Genomic DNA, 23,008 nt, shown 5'->3' on the forward strand with positions numbered 1-23,008 from the left:
TATTGGCTTGTGAGCTTTTTTAAAAGCAGACCACATTGCACGTGCAGTGGTGTTGCCAGCCAGCGTCTTAATTTCCTCAAGAGATACGGATAGGACTATTATGTCAATCGCTCTCGAATCAGCTGATCTCCATTTCTCTGTCAGAGGAACTGGGGGGGTTTCAGAAACAACATGCCAGACCCCAAACTGACGCAGTAAACTCTCACACCATTTTGCCCAGGGTTCATAATTCTGCCCATCCAACTTAAGGGACTGAGCATCTCCAGAAGCTTGGAAAAACTCCATTTCAGCTTTTGGCAGTAGCCGTGAGTCTTCTATGCCTTCAAAGACTCCTTATCTTGGCAGCCCATTAATCACGAACTCTTTGGCTCGGCTCCCAGGCCAATTAAGCCTTGCCGGAGTTCAAAGGCTCTTTGCCGAGGTATAACAGAAAAAGCGTCCGTCCCTTTCGCTTTTCCCCCCTTCATACCTCTTACGCAGTCTGTTGCAGCTTTACTCTCCTGTAGGTGCCGTGAATCTGGGCCCGAAACCTTGTTGTTGGGAAACTGCCAGGGAGATAACGTCCATCATGGCCCCCAAGCCGGAGTTCGGAGATTCCATCGGCCTCCCGTATTCACGCAGATCCAACAGTTAGGGGCACAAAGCCTTAGAAATTCCTAGCCACATTCCAGGGCTTGGTGCACCCTCTTTATCAGCAGAAACACAGCCGAAAGCTTGCATCACAGAAGAGCATAATTTACAGACTTTATTTAGCGTTTAACAGAACAAAAGAAAACACGTCCATTCTGTCAGCGTGTCTGAGCCGACTGAAAACGAAAGGAAAAACAGCAAGCATAAACATCCTGTGAATAGGACATGCGCAGACTCTGTTGCTTACAAAAGCCTGCTCCCTTTTAAGGTGGAACGGAAATATCCTAACAGTTCCTTCAATACCAGCCACATCCATAGGTCTCCTCAGTTGTTCACTGAGTGTTTTGCATCCACCAAGCTGACTAGATTTACTTCCTTATCCCTTTATTTCAAGACAACAGAGTTGCCATCCTTTTAATTGGCTCTACCGCAGTACTTTTACCTATAGTGTAATATGCAAGGACTTCACATGGGAATCTATTTCCCTTGTTTATGTCCATGAAGAGGGGGGGGGGGGAATCACCTATTAAATTTCTTCTGGTCAAGCTGCTGGTAAAGGCACAGCTTACTTCCTCCAAGAAAGAAGATTGGTTCAAATGTTGCCCTTCCCGTGAAGCTGCTGGGAAAAACCCTTCTGCTGCACATGGTAAGAGCATCACAGTCACATTGTGAAGTTCTAGCTGGCATGTTATTTCAGGGTTCTTCCTTATGCAAAGTGTCCCTTTATCTCCTGTTATTCAAGCCTATGATCTAAGTCCATGACCCAACTTACAGCATTCCCATTTGGATTTCAGGGTTAAACTCCCGAGTGGAAAGAGTTCCGTCTGCTTTCCTCCAGGAGATACTGGGTTTACTATCTTGTGTGGGGAACACAGCTATTTATTTGGATGTGTGTATTCAGTCAGCTGAATTGTTGAGATCATGTCCTGAAATGGTGGTTATATTTATGCTTTTCAGTAGCTGCAAAGCATATTCTTTCATGCTCTCATACTCTTTCATTAGTCAATGGGAAGAAGCTATTTAGGCTGGGCTTCTCTCCTCAATTTTGCTGCAATTATAGGTCAAAGGAGGCCCAGTTTTTTTGTTGTTCAGCAATTAATCGTCTTACATCTTCACAGTAACAAACTCTGCATTTCAATACTGTTTAGCAAACCCCTAAACTATATAATCATCGTTCAAATGGGAGAGCACTTATCCTTGCTTATTTTAATGTGCTACATTCTGCACTGTTAAGTGAGCAAGATTTCAGTTCTTGACAGGTTGTATTTGTGGAGCTGGAGCAGAACCTGTTGACCATGTTATGCTGTACTGTAGCCTGTGTAGTGAGAGAGGTTAATTCTCCCTCTACTCCGAACTCCCCTGGGAATATGTCCTAATTTTGTATCATTCTGTTTAAGGGATGTTTCCTCCAGTGTTACTGAGAGGGTTGGATAAACAATTTCTGACTTCAGTGCAGATTAGGAAAAGCTTTCTATTGGCTTCAGAGAGAGAGAGAGAAATGTGTGTTTGTATTTGTCTGTTTTTAATTGTTTTAATGAGCTATATGTTTTCTTTCCATACCAAATTTTATTTGCCTGTGACCACAATAAACAATTCATTCATTCACATTTGTGTTGTGCTGACCAAGCATGTGAACCAAAGTATATGTGATCTCCTTCCTGACACAACACCACCATGTGGATGTTCATATGATTGTGCTGACTTGTCTGGTAAACCCAGTACAAATAAAGAATAAATTAGGAAAATTAGAGAATAGTCATTGACCGGACCAAAATTTTACCACAGTGGGCTTTAAATATCCTCTTGATAGCAAAAAGAAAAATATTCTCACTTTGTTTCTTTTAGATAGAAAAGGATTTGATACCTTCCATAGTTAGCCTGGATAGTTAAATATTTGGCAAGTTATAGGAGCCTTGAAAAATAAATAAAGCAGAATAAGGACAAAAGTAGAGGTTCAGTGAGATTAGAGAAAACCTTGCCCTATGAACAGCAGGGAACAATGGCTGTGTTTGCCACAGATCCTGTATTTCCTGAAGAAATTAGCATCTTATCAACCACGCAACAAGAATATTGTTAATGGCAGTGGAAAACTGGATTTTTGTTAATGACTGTTAAAATGTATCGTGGGACTGTTAAACATATCATGCGATTCAATTACTTCCTTTTAAAAATAACAGGAAATAGCCTCAATTTTGCACATAAAAATAAAGAATATAAAAATACCCAGTTGAATAATAGCAAAGGGAACATGAATGAAGCTTGGATTGAAAACCATGAACAGAATAGAAGCCAAAAAGCAGGAACCCAAATGAATACAGGGAGTGGGAATGCTATTTTAGCATAGGAAGCCTAGAGAACAACCTACCAGATATACCAGAAGATCTGCCTATCAATAAAAATACACCAAAGTCCAATTAATTGAACAGAACCTTACTGGAGAACCCATGGAGCCAATGTTTCAAGAACTGCCTTCTGGAGCCAGCCATCATGTTGACATGGAGTCATTGCAATGCAATACCCCCAATACCCAACTCATACATTTGCCCCACAAGGATACCACCGCCAAGCTGCTGGGAGATCAAGAAGAATCAACAGTCATACTCTCCATTTCTAGAATGGACAAAAAGAAGGGAAGCAGAGTCCCACCAGTGTACCTGCTGAGCAACCAGCAACCTTTTGGTTGCTCCTCTCCTTAAACTGTCTCCATTTCACCTGAAGTATCTGAAGAAGTGTGCATGCACACGAAAGCTCATACCAAGAACTAACTTAGTTGGTCTTTAAGGTGCTACTGGAAGGAATTTTTTATTTTGACTATGGCAGACCAACACGGCTACCTATCTACTACTGGATCCATTTCACCTGGTCTTTAAACCTTGTAACCAATGAATAGTGCACAAAATTGCTTTTTTTCTTCTCCCCATCAGTCTTCCTTTTGAATTGTCGTCTAGATTTTGAACCTGAAGGCAGGGACTGCCATTTTACTTATCTCTGTAAACTGCTCTGAGTGCATTTTTCACTGAAGAGGTGCGAAAATGCTTCAAATAAATAAGAAATAAAGGTAAAGGTACCCCTGCCTGTATGGGCCAGTCGTGTCCAACTCTAGGGTTGCGTGCTCATCTCACTCTAGAGGCCGTGAGCCGGCGCCGTCCGAAGACACTTCCAGGTCACGTGACCAGCGTGACGAAGCTGCAGCTGGCGAGCCAGCACCAGCGCAGCACACGGATCTAGTTTAATCCTTACAACAAACCTGTAATATTAGGATGAGAAAGAGTGGCTTGCCTAAGACAAGTTCTTGGCAGAGCAAGATTTGAGTGGGGAATTCCTGATCTCATTCTGTTAGCCACGATGAAACCAACATTCTTGTCTCAACAGTTCTGATGAAAATGAAAACTTCTCCACAATTCTGAAAATGTGTGACCCAAGACCTACATAACAAAAATAAACAGCTAAACGGGAACATGTATTTTTGCATGCTACAAGAAAATATAAATTTGGAAACTATTACCTTACATGCCATTACACTCCAGAGAAGTAATTTGTTTCCCCACCACAAACCTGATTTTAAGACTAATGTACAGTATGCATTTACTTTGTCAGATGTTAGGGTATGATAATATTTTGCAACGAGATGGCTTGGTCTGGAAAATGTTCCAAAATGTATTTAACTTGTGGAGATCCGTGATGTCCTGATTAGGGCTGAACGAGCAACTTTCTGGATCTCTTTAACTCAATGGCAAATTTTCACTAACTTCAACTGAACCACAAGTTTTTACTGTGTTTGCAGACTGGCAATGCTATGTTAATGGGTGTAGCTGCTTCAAGAAAACTGTGGTAAAAGAGTAACTGATCCTCTAGAAGGCATCATGCCCAACATGCAGAGTTGAACTAACACACACACACATCTCATCACCACAAATATGAAAGCAATGCCTCGCCATAGTGGTATAAAGCTGATGGTTTGCAGAAGGAAACTTGCAGGCAGAAATGTTCAGGAGACAGAAGATTAAATCCACAGTATAAATGACAATAAATAGGAAAAAGCCTAATATTTACCATTGTCCAGATGCATAGAGGGGAATCTCACCTTTCTCCTGTGCTTTGGCAGTTAATAGAGTTGCAAGCAGTCCAGGATTTCTTTTCACTGGTTACAGCTTGCTTCTTCTTTCAGAAATGCAGCCATTTCTTCCATGCAGCAGATAAAGAAACCAATGACAGCTTCAGGTAACGTCTCAAAAAATCTCTTTCTGCAACTACATAGTCCTTTTTAAACTCTTGTTTGCCTTCTATACTCCCTTTCACCCTAACTTATCACCCTTCTATATTTTCCAAAGGAGCTGCAGTTCAGAATCTGCATACCTCAGCAGTCTTAGGCAACCTATTACTGGGATTTCTTTGCCACATATATTTGGTTTGGGTAGTGAATAGTGCAATTGCTCCTCCAGCAACTGGCCTAGTCTGAAGAGTGGTTTTACAACTGTAACGGTCTGCTCACTGCAATTGATACAGGCAGTTTGTGTCAGAAGGCACCACCTCCTCCTCCTCCTCCTCCTACAAAAGGCAAATTCATTCTGCATTTCAAGAGTAGAGTGTTAGAAAGAGTCTGTCTCTTAAGGACTGCCACAGCTACTGTGTGTTGGGGTGTGGAATAAGGAAGCTCAACCTCAAAAGAAAGGAATCCTGTGTACTCACTGCATTTAATATATATCCAACAAATATTTAATATATGGATACTCATAAGAACTGCACAAAAAAACAGAATGGACCTGTAAAACATAGTTATATCTGTTCTGAAATAAAAGAAACAAATCTGAAATATTCTTTGTCTGTAGTTTATAAATATAACCAGATTTACAGAGGAATATTATTGTAGTCAATTCACAGGTGATTTGATACAAATAAATGTGTACATATTTTTTACAGGCAACTTTCCCAGAATTAAGAGCATAAAGCTTGCAGGAACTTTAACATAAAAGAAGCCAGCCACTTTTTTGTTTAATTCATATCATGATTTGAACACCATACAAATACATAATTAATTTCAAAATGCTATGAAGACTGATGCCATTGTATGAATCCAGCCTGGAAGAGAGGTTAGCATTTCCGATCCATCAAAGTCAATGAAATAAATACCATTCTAACGTTCTTAGATGCAACAACAATCCATTATTTGATACCCTGGCTTGTCAATGAACCATTAGAACATAGCAGTTCTCAAAGCGTAGGCATAATGGAAAACTGGTTAATTCCAAAGCAAAGGCTTCCAGATTACATGTGGAAGGGACAAGGGGGAGTGTGTGAACACAAAGATTGTTCAGACTCACTCTTATGTTTTGTAGCTATGACTGAACTAGACTTGTGTCTTATTATGTGAGACCAGCAACGTAACAATATATGAAGTCTCTGTATCGTGATTTTAAACTTTTGTTTCATCACAATACTCCTCAGTCTTTGAAGATGTGATAACATAATTATTAGCTTAGCTTTTGATTCCACAGTACCTAATCACTATCTACTGTCCTTGTTACTTTAGGCAGAGCTCCATCTACAGAGTTGCACACTAGCATTCAAGATAACAGCATCCTCTATCTGGAATTGTTCAGTTTTAGATTTCAGTTTTGTTTTTTACATACCCATCTTGATGTGTATTTTGCCCTTTGGACTGGAAGGAGGAGCTGGAGGTCTAGTGTGTGCTTGATCCGTCAATAGTTAGAAGTAATATTTATTTTTAATTACATTTTTATAAACTTAGTGGATGTCAACAGAAACAAAACACATTTATTCCAACAATGAGAAATGTATCTCTGTTGTTCTCTGTAAGACATAATTCACCACGAATGGAAAGAATAACTGTTTCTAACAGCACAATCCTATTCAGAGGTGTGCAGTTCAGAGGGACTTAATCCTAGAAAGTAGGTATCAGACTACAGTGTGAATGGAGCCAAGTTTCATAGGTTTTATTATTTAAATAATAAATATTACAAAGAATTACTAACATGGTTTTTAACATGACCACTAGCCCACAGTACCTCTTACAGACTTCCTACAATTCTGCTGAGGATATTTCATGCATCTGTACATATTGTAGAATCTTCCATCTAATTTTACTTTCGAAGGCAGGGATATTGAAGACTGCATCATTTTGATACCTGTAAACAAAAGCACATGTGCCCAAGTAGATCAGACACACTCAGTGACATACATTGCACACAGGTGCATTGCCTTTCATTCACCCAATAACTTACCCATATACTATATCTATTCTACCCTGTTTTCTCTCTTGTGCTCCCATCTCTCCTTGAGAGTCCATTTACAGTGGTACCTCGGGTTAAGTACTTAATTCATTCCGGAGGTCTGTTCTTAACCTGAAACTGTTCTTTAACCTGAATAACCACTTTAGCTAATGGGGCCTCCTGCTGCTGCCGCGCTGCCAGAGCACAATTTCTGTTCTCATCCTGAAGCAAAGTTCTTAACCCGAGGTACTATTTCTGGGTTAGCAGAGTCTGTAACCTGAAGCGTATGTAACCTGAGGTACCACTGTATTGTAGTCTTTTAATATTGAAACTGGAAGGTTTTCAACGGAAATATGTTATTAATGTTATGAGTCACACTGGGGATTCTGGTAAAAAAGCAGTATACAAATCTAAATAGAAATACAATAAATAGTTGATTCCAATCCTGAACGCGGCTGTAGGAGAAGCATAGTATTTAATGTATTTTTAATATTTTGTTGGAAGCCACCCAGCGGCTGGGGAAACCCAGCCAAGATGGGCCGGGTATAAATAATAAATTGTTGTTGTTGGTAGATTTTACAGATAGTTGGCAATATGGACACGGGGTTTTCTCTCTATGCTTAGTGCGCCTGAGCTGGCAGAAGAACCAGAGCTCTCATTGGGCTGCACTCTGGTCCCTTTCCCCTTCAGAAGTTGCAAATGCGCTTTCGTCTTGCGGCCGCTTAAAAAAAAAAAACCATTCGGACGGGCCCCCCAACCACAGCAGCAAGTATGCTCGAGGGCGCCACCATGGCAACTTCCGAACCGCCCCCGCCCCCAGTTGCACGCATGCGCCGTGGAGCTTTCCCCCTGCCAAACACAAAACCTCCCTTTCACCCAGTTCGCGGCGCGAGGCCTTTCCTTTCTGCCCGTCACTTTCTCAAAACCCCGCCTCCCAAGCCCGACGTCCCGAGCGCCGATTGGCCAGAGATTTCCCGCTTCCTTCTTCCCCTTTGACAACCCGCCATTTTGAAACGTTGTTGATTTTTATTTTTTTTCCTGGGGAAGAGTGAGCAACAGCCTCACGTCTGGTCCCGCCCCCCTCCTTAAGTCTCTACCAGCCGCTGCTCTTGTTACCTGAGGGGTGGTGAGGTTTTCCCCCCCTTTTATCTTTCCTTTCTCTTTTTTAAGGAAAACCGTGGCTGTGCGCCATCGCTGCTGCTGACACTTTCTCAGAAGTGCCCCGAGGTGTCCGTCTCGCGACGAGGTGAGTGTTCCGTTGCTCCCGGGATAACGGTCGAAGGCGAGGTCCTAACGGCCTGGGTGGCGGTTTCGAACGCCCAGGAAGCGACGTTTGCCTTGCGCAGCCCGCTCTGTGGAAATGGTTAAGGCGGCAGGGAGCCTCCTTGCTCGGAGCCTGACAGGATTTCTGTTCCCTCCGCCCGGCCTTGACGTCTCTTCAGCGCTTCCCGCCGGAATCCTCTCGCCTGACATTATTGCCCTTGTGGGGGGCTTAACCGTTTACTTATAGTGAGGGGCAGATTGAACACGGAGGGGGAGGGGGAGGGATGAGGGCTACCACTCTTTCTCTGTCTTCTTCTGCCTCGGTCCCGAAAATCCTGGAGCTTATAAATCCTTAAGGAAGAGATGGTTGGAGCATGGAGTCGCGTTTGTTTTGCCAGCGGGATTCTTTCAAAATGTTCCGTTTTGCTCGGAGTTTCTGTCGTGCTAAAGCAAAAGCCAACGGAAACATTCCCCCAACAACAACAACCCGTATTCCAAAAACGTCACTGCTTTAGTTTGTTTTAGGAAGAAGAAAGAACGGCAGTCCTAGAAAGACCAGCAGGAGTTTGAATGGATTAGAGCCCACTTGTTCGAATGCATAAAGTGGCTTCCGTGTGCTGGTGGTTTTTTATAGGTGTATGTAAAAGTTTAAATAGAAACTTCAAATAATGGGGTGAAAAACAGTACAGTACTGTCTGCTGCATGTTTTGTTTTGACCTCTGGGTGGGCTTCAGATATTTTTGGTTGAAGTGGGGATATGATCCAAGTTAGTGTTGGTGCATGGAAACATAAGACAGTTGTCATTCTACTACATACCTTATTTATGGGGCATCAAATTATGCCTGCACCACACTATTAACATAATGTGTGATCGTGTAGGATAGCAGATTTCCAAGTTGTTTGGATTGTTTACCTCCTTCCTTTTGTGAAATCTTGTTAAAAAGACATGCCATGTTCTGTTTAAGTCACTTGGGATCTTTATAACTAGGAAGCTCAAAATAATTTATGCAAAGTGTATACAGTTTATTTTGCAAGCATGCTTCAGTCAGTGTCCAATATTTGCATACTTCTGAACTTGGCCCCCAGAACTATTTCACTGGATTACAGGTAGTAAGTGTGGGTGTAAAAGCATGCGAAGACCATGCAGAATAAGTAGCCATACAGATCACAGGAACTTTACTCTTTCCTTCTTCAGATGCTGCCTGTATTTTTATGTCATTAAAACTAGTTTTTAGAAAGTTTCTTTTTAACAAAGGAGGCTATAGCTAGATTTGTGTAAAATTGCAGAGGATTAAATACTGTTATGTATAATCAGTTGTATGGGGGGAAATTCCTTCTCAGAAGAAGCAGTTGCTTACTCCCAACTTCTGTAAATGTTTTTTCATTTGTCCTTCAGCCCTAGCTTTTACTTTGCGGCATATTTATTAGCCATATGTTGTTGATGTAAACTTATAGTAAAACAGTCACACAACTGTTAATAATGTGGTATATGAGAACTTGCTGTTAAGGAGAATTCCTTTCTATGTTGCAAGAATGATGGAAGGGCACACGGTCAAACGTTATTTTATAGGAGTCATATTGACATTATATTTCCCCTGTGTTTTCATGCAGAAGAACCAACCATGTCATCTGTAACTGAAAAAGATGGTTCACTGTCTGCTGAACAAACAGAAGAAAGAGAACCGGAAACTGAGGACAAAGTTGAAGATAGTGAAGAAGAGGAGGAGGACGAGGAGGAGGAAAAAGGTAGAAAAACGCTAATGTGAAAGAACACTAGAACTTCCACTAAGCTAAATATTTAGGTCAAGATGTATGTGCAGCAGGACATTTTAGAAAGCTCTCCAGATATAGTCCCTTGCCCCCAGCCAAGCAAAAACACTCTAGAATGGAGTCCAACATAATGTGAAAAGCTGCAGCTGGAAAGAAAAAGCACTTTCCCCTCAATGTCCAGTATTAGATGACACTGGAGATGAAACATTTTTACGGATGCATTTATGGAAAATTAGTTAAAAACAATCTTTGAGTATGCTGTAAAATTATATGCACACTCTGTTTTTAATAATGATAATAAAAAATAATAGCTCTTCTAACTGAGATCAAACTGTAACCTTCTGAGAAGATGTTTGGGTTGCTTTTTCTCTAGTAATTTAGAGCATTAATAAGTTATGGACAGCTCTGCAGAGTACAGATGTGCTTGGGGCTCAGAAAAAGGTAGGAGAGCCAAGAAGTACAAGTAGTATAAAGTGGACAGTTTTGTTTAGGTGATGGAGAATGAGCACTTCTTCACCTTCCTCTTATTTTTATATAGGAACAGTGATCTGTTCGTATGAACTTTATGTTGCATGTGAGTAGGGTTTTAAACGCACCTAGGTTACATGATTTGTTTATTTACTTGTATATTAGGCAAAATTGTGAGTTTAGTATTTGGAAATCAATAATCTGATTTGATAGTCATTTTACAGTCTTTATACATATATATTACTGGATTGTAAGCTTTAGATAATTAGAGTTTAAATAGTTCTGTGCATAAATAAAGGTGACCTGGGCTGTTTCTCTTCCTCATTGTGTTTTGCATTATTCCAGTTCTGATGGTTACTTCCTTTGTTTCAGGGTTCAGATATTGAAAAGTATGATGAGTGGCTTGCTGATACTATTCCTATCTAGTTTCTCAATTTTAATTAGAATCTGTGTAGACATGTTTGTTCATAGAGGGACTAGTTTTTTGAGGTCAATATATATTTTATTAACATATACTTTCTGTGGTAACTAGCAAATATTTCTTGTTAGTTGGAGAATGAGGAATCAAGTTGAGTCAGTCGGGTATATATGTAAAGTCTCCTTTCCAGAGCCAAACTTGAACGCTTGTTCATAAGTTGCCATTACAACTCTTCTCAGTTACAATACTTCACAGTGCTTGGAGGAGTTTGTGTTTTCTTACGTGACTAGAGAAGGGCTGTTGTAGATTTATTTTAACAAGTAAAATAAGTACAACATTTAGCGAACCTTCAGAAATATTCCAGCCTGGAGTTCCCTGTTTCAGAGTGTAAATTGCCACAGGTATGGTGGCAGATCTATAGACCTCCATGGCAGATCTGTAGTCCAACCCTAATTTGCTACAGTTTTGGGTGTTCCCAGAATGTTTCTTAGAATATTAAATATGTACTTTTGATCTATAGGTCTGTTTTTTCTATATGGCAACTAACTGTGTTTCAAATTTTTATATATAATTGTCTATTTCAGAAAAGAGTCTCATTGTTGAAGGAAAAAGAGAGAAGAAAAAAGTAGAAAGATTGACCATGCAAGTTTCTTCATTACAGAAAGAACCTTTTACAATTACACCAGGCAAGTTATTTTTTGCATACTGTATATCGAGCATGAGTTATCTTTACATGTTTTTAAGTAGCAAGTACTTAGAACTCATCTTGTTCCAAATAATTCCAAATACAAATAATACCAATTTTATTATTTATATACCACCCATCTGATTGGGTTGCATTGGAACCATTATTTCAAAATGTTGAAATTATTGTCTAAATTTAATTCAACACTTGACAGCCTTTCAAGCAGAAACATGTTAGGTAATCTTAAGGAGGACCCATACAATTTAAAACAAAAAACATATCCACAGCCCCTGTCAAAAAATTATACAACAATCATTTAAATATATCTGACTGATAACTATAACCACCTCATAAGTGTAATCTAGTAACTATTAGTAAGTATTAATGTTGCTAAATAGACTAATGTAATACATTTTCCCTTTCAGGAAAGGGACAAAAACTTTGTGAAATTGAAAGAATACAGTACTTTTTAAGCAAGAAGAAAACAGATGAACTTCGAAATCTGCACAAACTTCTATACAACAGACCAGGCACAGTAAGCTTAGAAAACTATCAAATTTGTTTTGGAAAATGTCATGAAATACAGAATGGCCTTGTTTCTGAAGGCTGAGACTCTTTAAAGTCCTAAGATGAAAATAAATTCCATTTAAATCAGTGGAGTGGGCTTTCCAATAGCAGGTTTGTATTTGAAAACTACATTTCCAGGCCTTACTTGTGCTTCCTGGAATTATTAATTATATTATCTTTTTTCTTTGAGCTTTTGACCCTATACAAAGGGTACTTGAAATTCCCATCTCTTCAAAAACAATCTGCCATGTGGTGGTTACAGTGGAAATAAAGTGAATCCAAATAGCTCTTTGCCTTACAAAGCTGGATGTAGTCATTTGGATCCTATCCAGTGGACTTTGGAATGAAGTCTTTATACTTTAATTTGTCCATCCCCCCCCCTTTGAATATTCATTTTTCTCTCAATAATCCTGAGATTGATAAATGTAGAGTCTGCTGGTGCTAGAAGTTACTGGCACAATCCTGTCTTTGCTCGGGGCCTTAAGCCTGTTTTTGATTCTCACATTCTATCCTTGGTTTGTTTGAAATTGCTGCTAAAACAAGTGGCCCTGTAACAAAATATTGCATTGTGTAGTGCTCCTGTTCAGGGTTGCAGCCACATCACTTTCCAGGAAACTCCATTCTATTCTCCCTCCCTCAGATTTGCATTCTTCCACCACCACCACCTCCCAGTGGTCAGCATTCTATGGTTACTGGGTTGTTTTGGAGTCTTGCTTTTGCGCACACACGTTTGCATGTAGACCTTGGTTTTCCCAAGCCCGCTGATACCTCCCTCTTGGGCATTAATAATACCATTTTGACTACATTAAAATCTACAAGAAGAATTATTTTGCTAAGGGCTTTATCCAGCATTGCACATGTGGACTTCTGCTTCCTCAAGGACCCTTGAGCTTCCTTCTCTCCTGCACCCCCCCTAAAATCTGCTCTGGGTTGTCCTCCAAGCCTCTGGAGCAGATTTTGAGGTCATGCAGGGGGAGAGAAGAAGTTGAACTTGTTGAAAGCAAGTTTGTTTTGCTCATGCATAGAAAGGCTTATATACATAGGATATAATAGGCCTTCTAATATACTTAGTCTATTACTATTCTAACATTTTTATTTGTAAAATGCTTAAGCTTATCTTGGTTATGAAGAGCAAAATTGCTTTATGAATTGCTTTTTAGATACTTTAATTACCTGTATAATTTGTCAATTGAATCCAAATCTGTCTATATAGAAAACAGCTTCTATACAACATATTCCATACAAACTCACCAATATTTCAGTACATATTTTTACTTGTGTTTTGGTTTTTTTAAAAATAGTGTACCTTTTGTTTCTCATGAATGTGATTATTTGCAGTATGTAGCAGCTTGCTGTCTTACAGAAATTGAGGGAGCTTCTTCCTGAAAAATTCCTTATCAAATAAGGGTATATGAGCTGTTTTAACATTTGCTCTTATTTATTTCATACATAATTAGGTAGTTATATTCAAAGGTGAGCAAAAATTTATGTGCTAATCTTGTAGCCTTGTTTATAGGCTACAAATTTGCAGTGCTCCTTCAGCGGCAACTTGATGTTCACTGTGCTATCTGGCTGAGCACCCTTCCCAGCTTTACCTTTGAATTGATTCCATAATTATCATGTGTCAGAAGATCAGCACAACTGCCTCAACAATGCAGGGACACTTTCCTCTCTTTCCTTACTGTACTGCACTGTGGTCTTCAAAGATAGGAAAGTGTTGCCTAGGAAGACTCTTCTGAAAAATGGTGATCATTGCAGCTGCAAATAGTCAGAGAAGCAACACCTTTGATGGTAAACTCAGTTTGTTTTTGGGAAATGTTGCATCCTGTTTCTCTTGAATTTTCTGTTGACGAAAACTTGTTCTAAGCCCTAGTTGAACTGCTTTGGATCAAGACCTGCCTGGTATAATGCAAATATCACTCTAAAATGCATGTTATTGTGTTCTGTTTTAGGTTGCTTCATTAAAGAAGAATGTGGGTCAGTTCAGTGGCTTTCCATTTGAAAAAGGAAGTGACCAGTATAAGAAAAAGGAAGAGATGTTGAAAAAGTAACATTTTAAAACTTTTTAGTATGATCAAGTTCATTATTTATGTTAATACATGCATTTTAAATCTTGAGCAGAGCAACTGCTTTAAGCCCTGTTTGCTATCCCTGCACATTTCAGTTAGTAACTTCAGTGTATTTCAAACCATATCCATAAACATTACTGAAGGATAGTTTTATATTACACATGTGAACATTTTATGTCTAAAATGAATGGGTTTACTGGTGCTGAATTTTTTCTAATTAATTACTTAGTTGAAGATACAAGTGAGTATCTTGTTCAATAAAATATTGCTATTTTCATGCACAAACTTGAGGTATGGTCTTGTGAAAGTTAAGCACATAGATATTGGTGATTTTTCTAATAGTTGAGTTACACATACTTAATTTTCCCCCTTGAAATGAAAAGCACTTAAACTTGCATACCTTTGGCTAAATTGTGCCCCCAACATTTAATTCAAACTTAAAATTCTCTGCCACCTTAATATTTGTGCAGAACTTTTGTAGAACTTAAATTTATCCAAAATAAATTTGCAGTTATAAAGAGTATACAATGAATACTGTATTTTGTGATGTGTTTTACGATATTCAGAATCTGTGGTTGCACATGTAGCAATGTCTTTTTCCTCCTTGCAGTTGGTATTTCCAATTTCCAGTGTACTGCAATTTCCACTACTTCCCTCTATGGAGAGGGCATAAGCTGCTACCAGTGTACTTAGGCTGACTTATGGTAAAGATGGCAACCCATAAAAGTTGCCCTTCCTTCCATTATCACGCAGACTCTTCTAGACAATGGTGGTATAATCATGTTGGTAAATAGGGGTTGGCTGTAACTTCTGAAGGGTGAATTTTATTCCTGAGGGCCTGCACAGGTTTCTCAGTTGTTGCACCATTAATCTTTGCATAAACTATAAAAGCTATACTGTGGCTTCTTTCTACTGACAAAAATTTGAGAAGGTGTTTAAATAAATGAATCCCTATACCCTTTGAACTCTGTCTTTGAATTCTGTCCTTAGCTGTAAAATATTTCCTACCTGCCTGGTTGGTATTTCTAGTTTTATTATAAGTACTGTTTTAATAAGACGGGACATGCAATCATTGAAGAAATATTGTCAAAATGTTGATTGCATTTCTGTGGTTTGTTTAATTTTTGTGAGTTGCCTTGAGTTTTGAAAAATCAAAAAGTGGAGTATAAATAATAAATTCATCAATTGTATGCTTGTAAGATATAGTTGAAAGCTCAGGTAGTCAACTAAACTATCTTTGCTCCTGTGTATTAAGATCAACTTTTATCAGCTATGCTTAATAAAGGGTATTTCTCTCTAGGTACAGAAATGCAATGCTGAAAAGTATATGTGAAGTTCTTGATTTGGAAAGATCAGGAGTTAATAGTGAATTGGTAGCCAGAATCCTAAACTTCTTAATGCATCCAAAACCTTCAGGCAAGGTAAGACAAGACATAATAATGAAGCTATATTTAGATTACATTTATCATCTTTGTGGTGATCATGCTTTTTATGTAGAGTTGCTATTGCTGTCCCACGTCAAACAGTTGTTGAGTTTTGTGTGGCTTGCGCCACCACAAAATCACACATATGCTTTGCTTGATTCATATATGCTCTTGAAGATGTAAGTAATATGACCACAATTCTATTAAGCCACTAGTGAACATCTTATTAGCTTCTTTATTATATATTATATGTTGTTCTTGTGGAAAATAAGAGAGATGGAAGAAGACAGTCAAACAGAACAAAGGCAGAGCTCAAGGGGAAAATGAACCGTAGCATTCTCCTTACAAGGAGTACTACAAGAGCACTAGGGTTTGATTGCACGTTAGTATCTCTTCTGAGGTTCTTTATACAGAGACCATGCCTAGCAGCTATTAAACATTTGTTACAGCTGAGGCCCTTTTAAAAACAAATATGCCATTTCTATTGAACTGTGTATATGAAAACACAAGTTTTCTTCCACGAGTTTTGAGACTGAGGCATTCAACCTGGAGTAAAAAGCTCAATAACAAATTATGTTCTCATTGCCTTGCAGTATTAGGCAATATTACCTAACAATTTATTAAAAATGGAAAAGCAATGTCTCTGAATTTTGTGTTTCTGCTTCTCTGGAAAAGACAGACACCAACAGTCAGCGAGGCTGGCATCTGAAAACAAACAGAGAAAAAGATGTCTTTATTTATAGCACTGCCAGGAATACTGCAATAAGACTCTTCAAATGGGGAGTGAAATCCTTCCTGAGCTTGTCACTGCTTTCCAGAATTTTCCTCTGGAACCACATTTGTGGAAGGTATTACCCATATATTTGGCATCAAACATGGCTCCTGTCATGGGAAACAAAAACTCAATGGCAGCATTGCATTTGTCAGTCTTCCATATTCAAGCTGCTGATTGATAGCTAAAATAAAAAGTGGAATCTGCAAGAAAACTTTGCAAGTGCTGTTGTGCAATTCCATTCCCCCTCATTGGGCTATATTGGGAGGATGTTCCCCTACTAAAGATCTTCAAATGAAGGATGGTATATAAATAAACAACTTTAACCCCCCCCCCCCATAAAAAACTCAACAACTTTTGTGGCAGCTTTAACTTATGCAAACTTTGGAGTCCCTCCAGATCTGCTAGTTCCTCATCTTCTACAGATATGATACTGTTTTGGCTACGTAAGAAATAGAACTCACAGTATGACCATCTTAAATAGAATAAATACCTTCAATTGAATAATTACCCTCAAATAATACATGTATGTAATGTCTATAACTTCATTCTAAAAGAAACCTGTAATCTCATGGTACCTTTTCAAAATGACCATAGTAAAGGATAACACTTTGAAGGTGGTTAAGGTCTAAGCAATTACTTATCCCCTATAGAGTCTTATAAATAAATAGAGAGTTTTAAAACTATTTTGTTTGCCTCAATTTTTAATATTTAATAGCCATTGCCAAAATCCAAGAGAACACCTAACAAAAGTGGGAAAAAGGAACGCAGTAGCTCTGGAACAGCACGGAAAGGCAAGCGCACTAAATGTCCTGAGATCCTGTCAGATGAATCCAGTAGTGAGGAAGATGAAAAGAAAGAGAAAGAAGAATCATCTGAAGAAGATAAAGAAAGTGAAGAGGAGGTAGGATCTATTTGCAAACTATCCATGTTGAAGGCCAGCTACAGTAGGCTCTCTGATTTGCTTAAAGGGCATTGAGCTGAAGATGATAGGGTTATAGAGAAAAATCTTTTCATTCCATAGACCTATTGACTTTTAAGATATTTGCTTAGTGATCAACAGACTTAAACTTGAAAGTAGTGACTAGATGCTGATAAAGTACAAAGACTTGTTTGCTAGAAGTGTGGATAGGAATGTACCATAGATTCATTATTCTTCGCATAATTACTTGTTATTTTAGGGACAAAAATGCTTGGTGCTCGCCTCAAACAAAGGTACAATTCTCAACAGAACTAGCTAACGCCTTTCAGCCTCACACCTTCATCACCCATTGCAACCTTACAGTGACAGCATACTAGCAATGGGACACTGTCACTATCTGCTGATGGCTTTGGGGGGGGGGGATTGACAAAAAAATGGTTAGCAGGCCAAACATAGCCAGTTCACCACCTTCACAAGGTACAAGGTAACTTTTTGTATCCCTGCAAAAGCAGAAAGGCATGTTCTCTTAAAATGCAGGGGCATTATTAGAACTAAATACAAATAATGCAGTTACAAATAGCTTTCATGTGTATTTTGGCTTTGCTGCAAAGAGTGCTTTCTAGCAATAAACTATGCTTTAGCAAGAAGCTTCATAGTGTTAGGAGTGTTTTATATTGTAATAGACTTTGATGCTCTCTTTATCACACCACAGCCACCTAAAAAGTCATCCAAAAAAGAAAAACCCAAGCAAAAGTCAGCTGTGAAAAGCAAAAGGGGCACAAAGAATGCTTACGTCAAGAAAGCAGATAGCAGCACAACCAAGAAGAATCAGAACAATTCCAAAAAAGGTGAACCTATCTTTCTGGGGTCCTGCGAGCAGACAGGGACAAGAGCAGAAGAGTATATGCAAATACAATTATACATACTTACATAAAGTGTGGGGGGGCCATAAAGATGGATGCTTTGTAACAAAGACAGAAAGGTGAATGGAAGAATGTTTGACAGCAGGGCATTGTGGTAGAATGTTGGGAGGAGTGAGAGCAAGCGGCAGGTGAAGAGCGTCGGTTGAGAACAACAGTTTAAAAAGAGTGGCTGAAGAGACAAGGAGGAAATGAGAGGAAAGAAATGGTTAGAGTTAGCATGGGTTTTAAGGAGAAGAGAGTTTTCTTAAGATAGGGCATTAGAACTGAGCGTTCTATATCAAGTGGCTGCTTTTTCTAGTTATTATGTTCCATAATATATGTGTGTTTTAACTGCCTGTTCCGGTCTGGGTGGATTTTAAGGTTAATACACATCACCCTACATACCTTGTGTGCATGCACTTAGTCATAGAAAGCCTGGACTCAGTAGAGTAGCTGAGTGACTGATCTAGTGACCTCCCTGGGACATGGCTTTGTAGGGACCCCAGGGAGGAGGTAGGTGGCAGCAACAACAACAACAGGGAAATGGTCAATGGTTTTAAGGGAGCAGGAGACCTTTAGTGGTAGGTAGAGTTGGGAGATCAAAGGTAACAAATAGGGGGTATGCTGGGATATGTGAGCAGAGAGAAGGGAAACCACAACCCCATAAATAATTTTTGAAACTTCTCTCCATTTCCAAAGAAGCTTGCTAGCTGGTCTTGGCAGCTGCCATTTGAAAAGCCCAAGTTCAAAAGTGCTTGAAGTCATTCAGTTTGTTAGTCCAGGTGAAAATGTTTAATTGGAAAGAAATCATTATCCACATTTTAATTGGAAAATATCTTTACATTTAGAAAGTGAGTCAGAGGATAGTTCGGATGATGAGCCTTTAATTAAAAAGTTGAAAAAGCCACCTACAGATGAAGAGCTGAAAGAAACAGTGAAGAAGCTTCTGGCCAATGCAAACCTAGAGGAAGTTACAATGAAACAAATTTGTAAAGAGGTACAGATTTATGACATTAGTTTTCCACTTTCGTTGTTTTGCTTGCAGTTTACAGCAGTAATGTGGGTTTTTCTGGAAAGTTTTCCTTTGCAAATTAGGGAAATTTGGAAAACTCCCTGTGGCCCTAAAAGCAGGAATGTGGAACCTTTTTCAGCAAAGGGCCATATTCCAAGTGGGGAACCTTCTGGGGGCCACTTGCCAGTGGTGGATGGTGCAATAGATGTAATTTTATATTTGTACAGAAGTATAGGGTACAGTCTGTCCAAACAAAATTCAAAGGTTTCTGCTCATATATCTTGATCCAGGCAAGCAAGGGGCATTATAACATTTCAAGGACACATTCAAAAGAACTAGAGGAAGACGTGGTCTGGGGAGAGTAAATTGGAGATACCTGGGGAGTGATCTCATTTGCCATGTTAGTTTTCCTTGTACAGTGGTACCTCGGGTTTACAGACTCCGCTAACCCAGAAATAGTACCTCGGGTTAAGAACTTTGCTTCAGGATGAGAACAGAAATCGCGTGGCACAGCGGCAGCAGGAGGCCCCATTAGCTAAAGTGGTACCTCGGGTTAAGAACAGTTTCAGGTTAAAAACGGACCTCCAGAATGAATTAAGTTCTTAACCCGAAATACCACTGTACTGCATTTTATATAGACACGAAACTGCCAACCTTGCCTAACGTTGATTTGCAGTTAGTATCCATTATTTGCTACTTTCACATTAATTATCTGAAGAAAGATGAAGCAGTGAAGATTTGTCTACCCCCCCCCCATCACTGGTTTGCAGTTAGAAACTTTTAGAGTCAAATGTAAAAATGCATGCACATTTCATAAATTCTTATGCTTCTTGTTGGTGCAGGAAAAGACAAGTGAACTCAGTTTATGCTGTCTATTTTCCTTGGGGGGCAGTCATAATCCCATTATCACAGTATGGTATAATTATACTAAACATAGTAAAATATATTTAGGTTAACCCCTGAAAGATAACTAGCATAGGTCCCATGTCACCCCCTAGTTTCTCCAGATCCTGCTTTGCCTCCAAGGGGCTCAGGGCAGGACAATAAACAATCCCTAGTCTGTCCTTGCAAAAAAACTCTGAAGGTTAGACTGAAAAATTGTGAGTGATCTAAGGGTTCTTCAAGATGGACCAGAGAACTGACTCTGGGTCTTCTCAGTCCTAATTTTGACACAAAAACGTCTATTTGGATATTATATCTACCTTTTATACCTCCCTTGCAATATCAAAGGTAAGGGAGATGCTTCAATTTAATAAACAAGCAATCTCTCCATTCTGGTACTCACATTTAAATTGCAAAAGGTGTATTAGACACTTCTACATGCATGGTGAGAGTCAGGTTAGAGAATAGAAATATTTGCAAGTAAGTACAGTATATAAGTCTTTATGTTATGTTGGAAAAGTGGAGTGGAGTCAGACATGACATACAAAGGATATGGTTAACTATGCTTTGAATATTTGACTTCTGTGGTGCAAACTGGGGGAGGGAACAATTTTAATGAGTCTTTAAAAAGCAGCCTCCCCAAATGCAGTAGTCCCAAACCAGATTCATACCTTTCATGCCTGTTCTCAATGTATTTAAAAAACTAATGAGATACTGTTTGTGGTACAACCAGTTTGACCCTTAGTTATTGGGAGAATGTTTGGAATGTACTATTTGACTTACCTTTGTGTTAAATTGGTTGTTACAGGTGTATGAAAGCTATCCCAGTTATGACTTGTCTGACAGAAAAGTCTTCATCAAAAAGACTGTGAAAGAGGTAAATACTTGATCCATGAAATATCATGTGATGATCCAAATATTAAAAGCTGCTCTTTAAATTTGGAAATGTTGGGTACCTAGGAAGATCTCAGTTCCTGAAATTCCACCCAAATTTTACTCATTTATTATGCTTAGTTTCATCTCAGTAAATTTAAAGTAACTTTAAGATAGTCCCCCTTATCCAACGTTTCACAGTGTACCCTTAAAGGCCTGTGGTCCATCCTTAGCCATATTTACTTGGAAGTAAGTCCCATCAATTCCCCTGGAACTTCCTTCCAAGCAAGCTGTTAAAATGGCAGCCTTAGCAATGTGTTTGTGGGAAGTGGGATTTACAAAGTAGGTTAAAGATTAAAAGTACACAAACTCTTCTCTTTTTAGCTCATTTCATGATCTAATGGGAAGAAAACGAATGCTGCAGACTTGTTCCCGTGGATTTAAATATTTTACAAACACCAGCAAAACCTTTTAATTTTTGTTTTGTTTCGCCCTTTTGGGTGGGCATAACATAGTATTTAGTCAGGGATGATTCTACTGGCTTAATGTTCTGAGTGTTAATGGAAATTACTTTAACTTTTAAAAATTGCATTTAATGCAGTTCTTAGGTTTTTGCATGGCCATCAATGTTCCCTGCTTTTACTTTGTACATCATGGAATTTCTTTGTACAAGCAGATTTAATATAGCTATTGTAGGTTTTAGTGCATTGTAATGTAGAGAATTTTTAAAAAATCAGTTGATACGAAAACTGTTGTATCTGTATGTACACATGCTAAGACTGTCAAATACTGCAGTATTGGGCATTACTTTTAATTTGAATACATACCATTCATTCAGGAAGAAGTCACATGTCCTGATCATGAATGCTCTAAATTATGTTATACTATATTGCATGTGTAAGATATCTAAGAATTGTGAAGAGCATAGTAACTTGCAAATTGTTATTTTTGTACTTTTAAAAGCGTTCTGTTTGTATATATATGCTTAAAAACAGGTTGTTGGGTTTTTTTTAAAAAAATCAGTGTGTTTTAGAAGATTTATGACCAGTGTCAGTGTTGAGGAATGAGGCTGAAATTAATTAGGAAACAAGTTTAACTAGCATTTAAAAAGATGGTGTTTCTTGCCTTATAAGGGAATAATTGCATTCATATTTTTCAGTGTTTAACTTGCTAGAGTGGACTACAGCTAATTTTGTTCCAAAGGCTTGACATGATACCCTACACCAAAGGGTGACAAACCTCTACCCTGTGGGTCTAATTAGGCCCAGCAGGGGACTGCTTCCAAATTATGCCCACTGGCCCAGCCCCACACATAACTGATGTCAAGTGAGAGGCAGGTAAAGGTGTAGCCTTCACTTTGAAGTACATTTCCCAACAGTTCTATTGAGCCTGCATACTGAAATAAATACATAGGAAAAACCAAAACAGCTTTGAGAATTGCAGTAAGTATAAGAATCTTCTCTGAAGGTATGAGCTAAGTTCATATGCAGTTTTTGGTGTTCAGCTGTTCTAGAATCCCTATAAAATCAAGCTCCCTTATGGTAAGGAATAACTTCATGATCTTTGTGGTATCCACTGGACAGGTTTCCTGTGTCTGTATCCAAAATTAGGTTATATTGAAAAATGAATAGGTGTTTAAATGTATTAATAGACACCTGCTGCTTTGATTCAGTGTAAGCTTTGAAATTTAAAACCTCAGTTTTGCAGACAATTGTTCATGAAGTTTTATTTAATGAAAAGTTTCATGAAACTTTTTGTTAATGTGCACACATGATCATGACTTAAAGCTCTCAATAAATGCCAAACAAGTATGTGTCATAATGTGAAATGTAACTAACCCCCTCCATTACTGTATTGATTATAAGTTCGGCTAATGTATTGTTCAGGAGTCAAAAGTCACAGACCTATGTTCTGAAACTAGTTGGCAACTAGTAAGTTGATCTATCTATCATTTTTACTGCTTTCTTTGCATGTGATCCTTTATATTAAGGCTGAGTGTAACTAAGTTTTGTATTCAATAAATGTCTTTAAGAAAAATGTATATTTTGATATTTTAATACATGTACAGTAAAAAAATGATACAGAAACAAAGGTGCCTGTTGTGTATCACCTTGCTTTATA

The 23,008-nt window shown here is 38.7% G+C and overlaps 2 protein-coding genes and 1 long non-coding RNA gene across 6 annotated transcripts in view; 1 reads left to right on the forward strand and 2 right to left on the reverse strand.

Moving 5' to 3' along the window:
• Positions 1 to 6,776, reverse strand: part of RNF144B (ring finger protein 144B) — an 82,279-nt gene extending 75,503 nt beyond the window's left edge. The window contains exons 1-2 of one of the 2 annotated variants that reach the window (XM_083518889.1): positions 6,657 to 6,776; positions 4,715 to 4,812 (exon numbers count right to left, since the gene is read on the reverse strand). Coding sequence is in view for 1 of the 2 variants with exons in the window: in XM_083518886.1 (XP_083375012.1) it covers positions 4,684 to 4,699 (16 nt within the window). In the remaining variant the exon portion in view is untranslated. Of the gene's footprint in view, positions 1 to 4,683; positions 4,813 to 6,656 lie in introns of those variants that run through there. The other variant, XM_083518886.1, reaches the window with a different exon arrangement.
• On the reverse strand, positions 3,045 to 3,548 carry LOC310713689. The gene is made up of 2 exons (XR_014529409.1): positions 3,490 to 3,548; positions 3,045 to 3,342 (listed from the first exon to the last, which is right to left on the reverse strand). It is a non-coding gene; the product is annotated as an uncharacterized lncRNA (long non-coding RNA).
• A 1,198-nt stretch (positions 6,777 to 7,974) lies between the features above and the next one.
• Positions 7,975 to 22,924, forward strand: DEK (DEK proto-oncogene). Of its 3 annotated transcripts, none has more exons than XM_083518883.1 (11): positions 7,975 to 8,106; positions 9,735 to 9,869; positions 11,364 to 11,465; positions 11,890 to 11,999; positions 13,984 to 14,078; positions 15,401 to 15,521; positions 17,015 to 17,200; positions 17,931 to 18,066; positions 18,969 to 19,117; positions 20,823 to 20,891; positions 21,272 to 22,924. In XM_083518883.1, exons 2-11 carry the CDS (start codon positions 9,746 to 9,748, stop codon positions 21,281 to 21,283), a joined length of 1,104 nt encoding a protein of 367 aa, XP_083375009.1. In that variant the 5' UTR covers positions 7,975 to 8,106; positions 9,735 to 9,745; the 3' UTR covers positions 21,284 to 22,924. The 3 variants fall into 3 exon arrangements, with proteins under 3 accessions (XP_083375009.1, XP_083375010.1, XP_083375011.1); XM_083518884.1 differs by lacking the exon at positions 7,975 to 8,106 and adding an exon at positions 8,195 to 8,759; XM_083518885.1 differs by lacking the exon at positions 7,975 to 8,106 and adding an exon at positions 8,195 to 8,369.
• Positions 22,925 to 23,008: the final 84 nt, after the last annotated feature.

Source organism: Podarcis liolepis (genome assembly GCF_965112155.1).
Source record: "Podarcis liolepis genome assembly, chromosome: 8".
NCBI classification, from domain to species: Eukaryota; Metazoa; Chordata; class Lepidosauria; order Squamata; family Lacertidae; genus Podarcis; species Podarcis liolepis.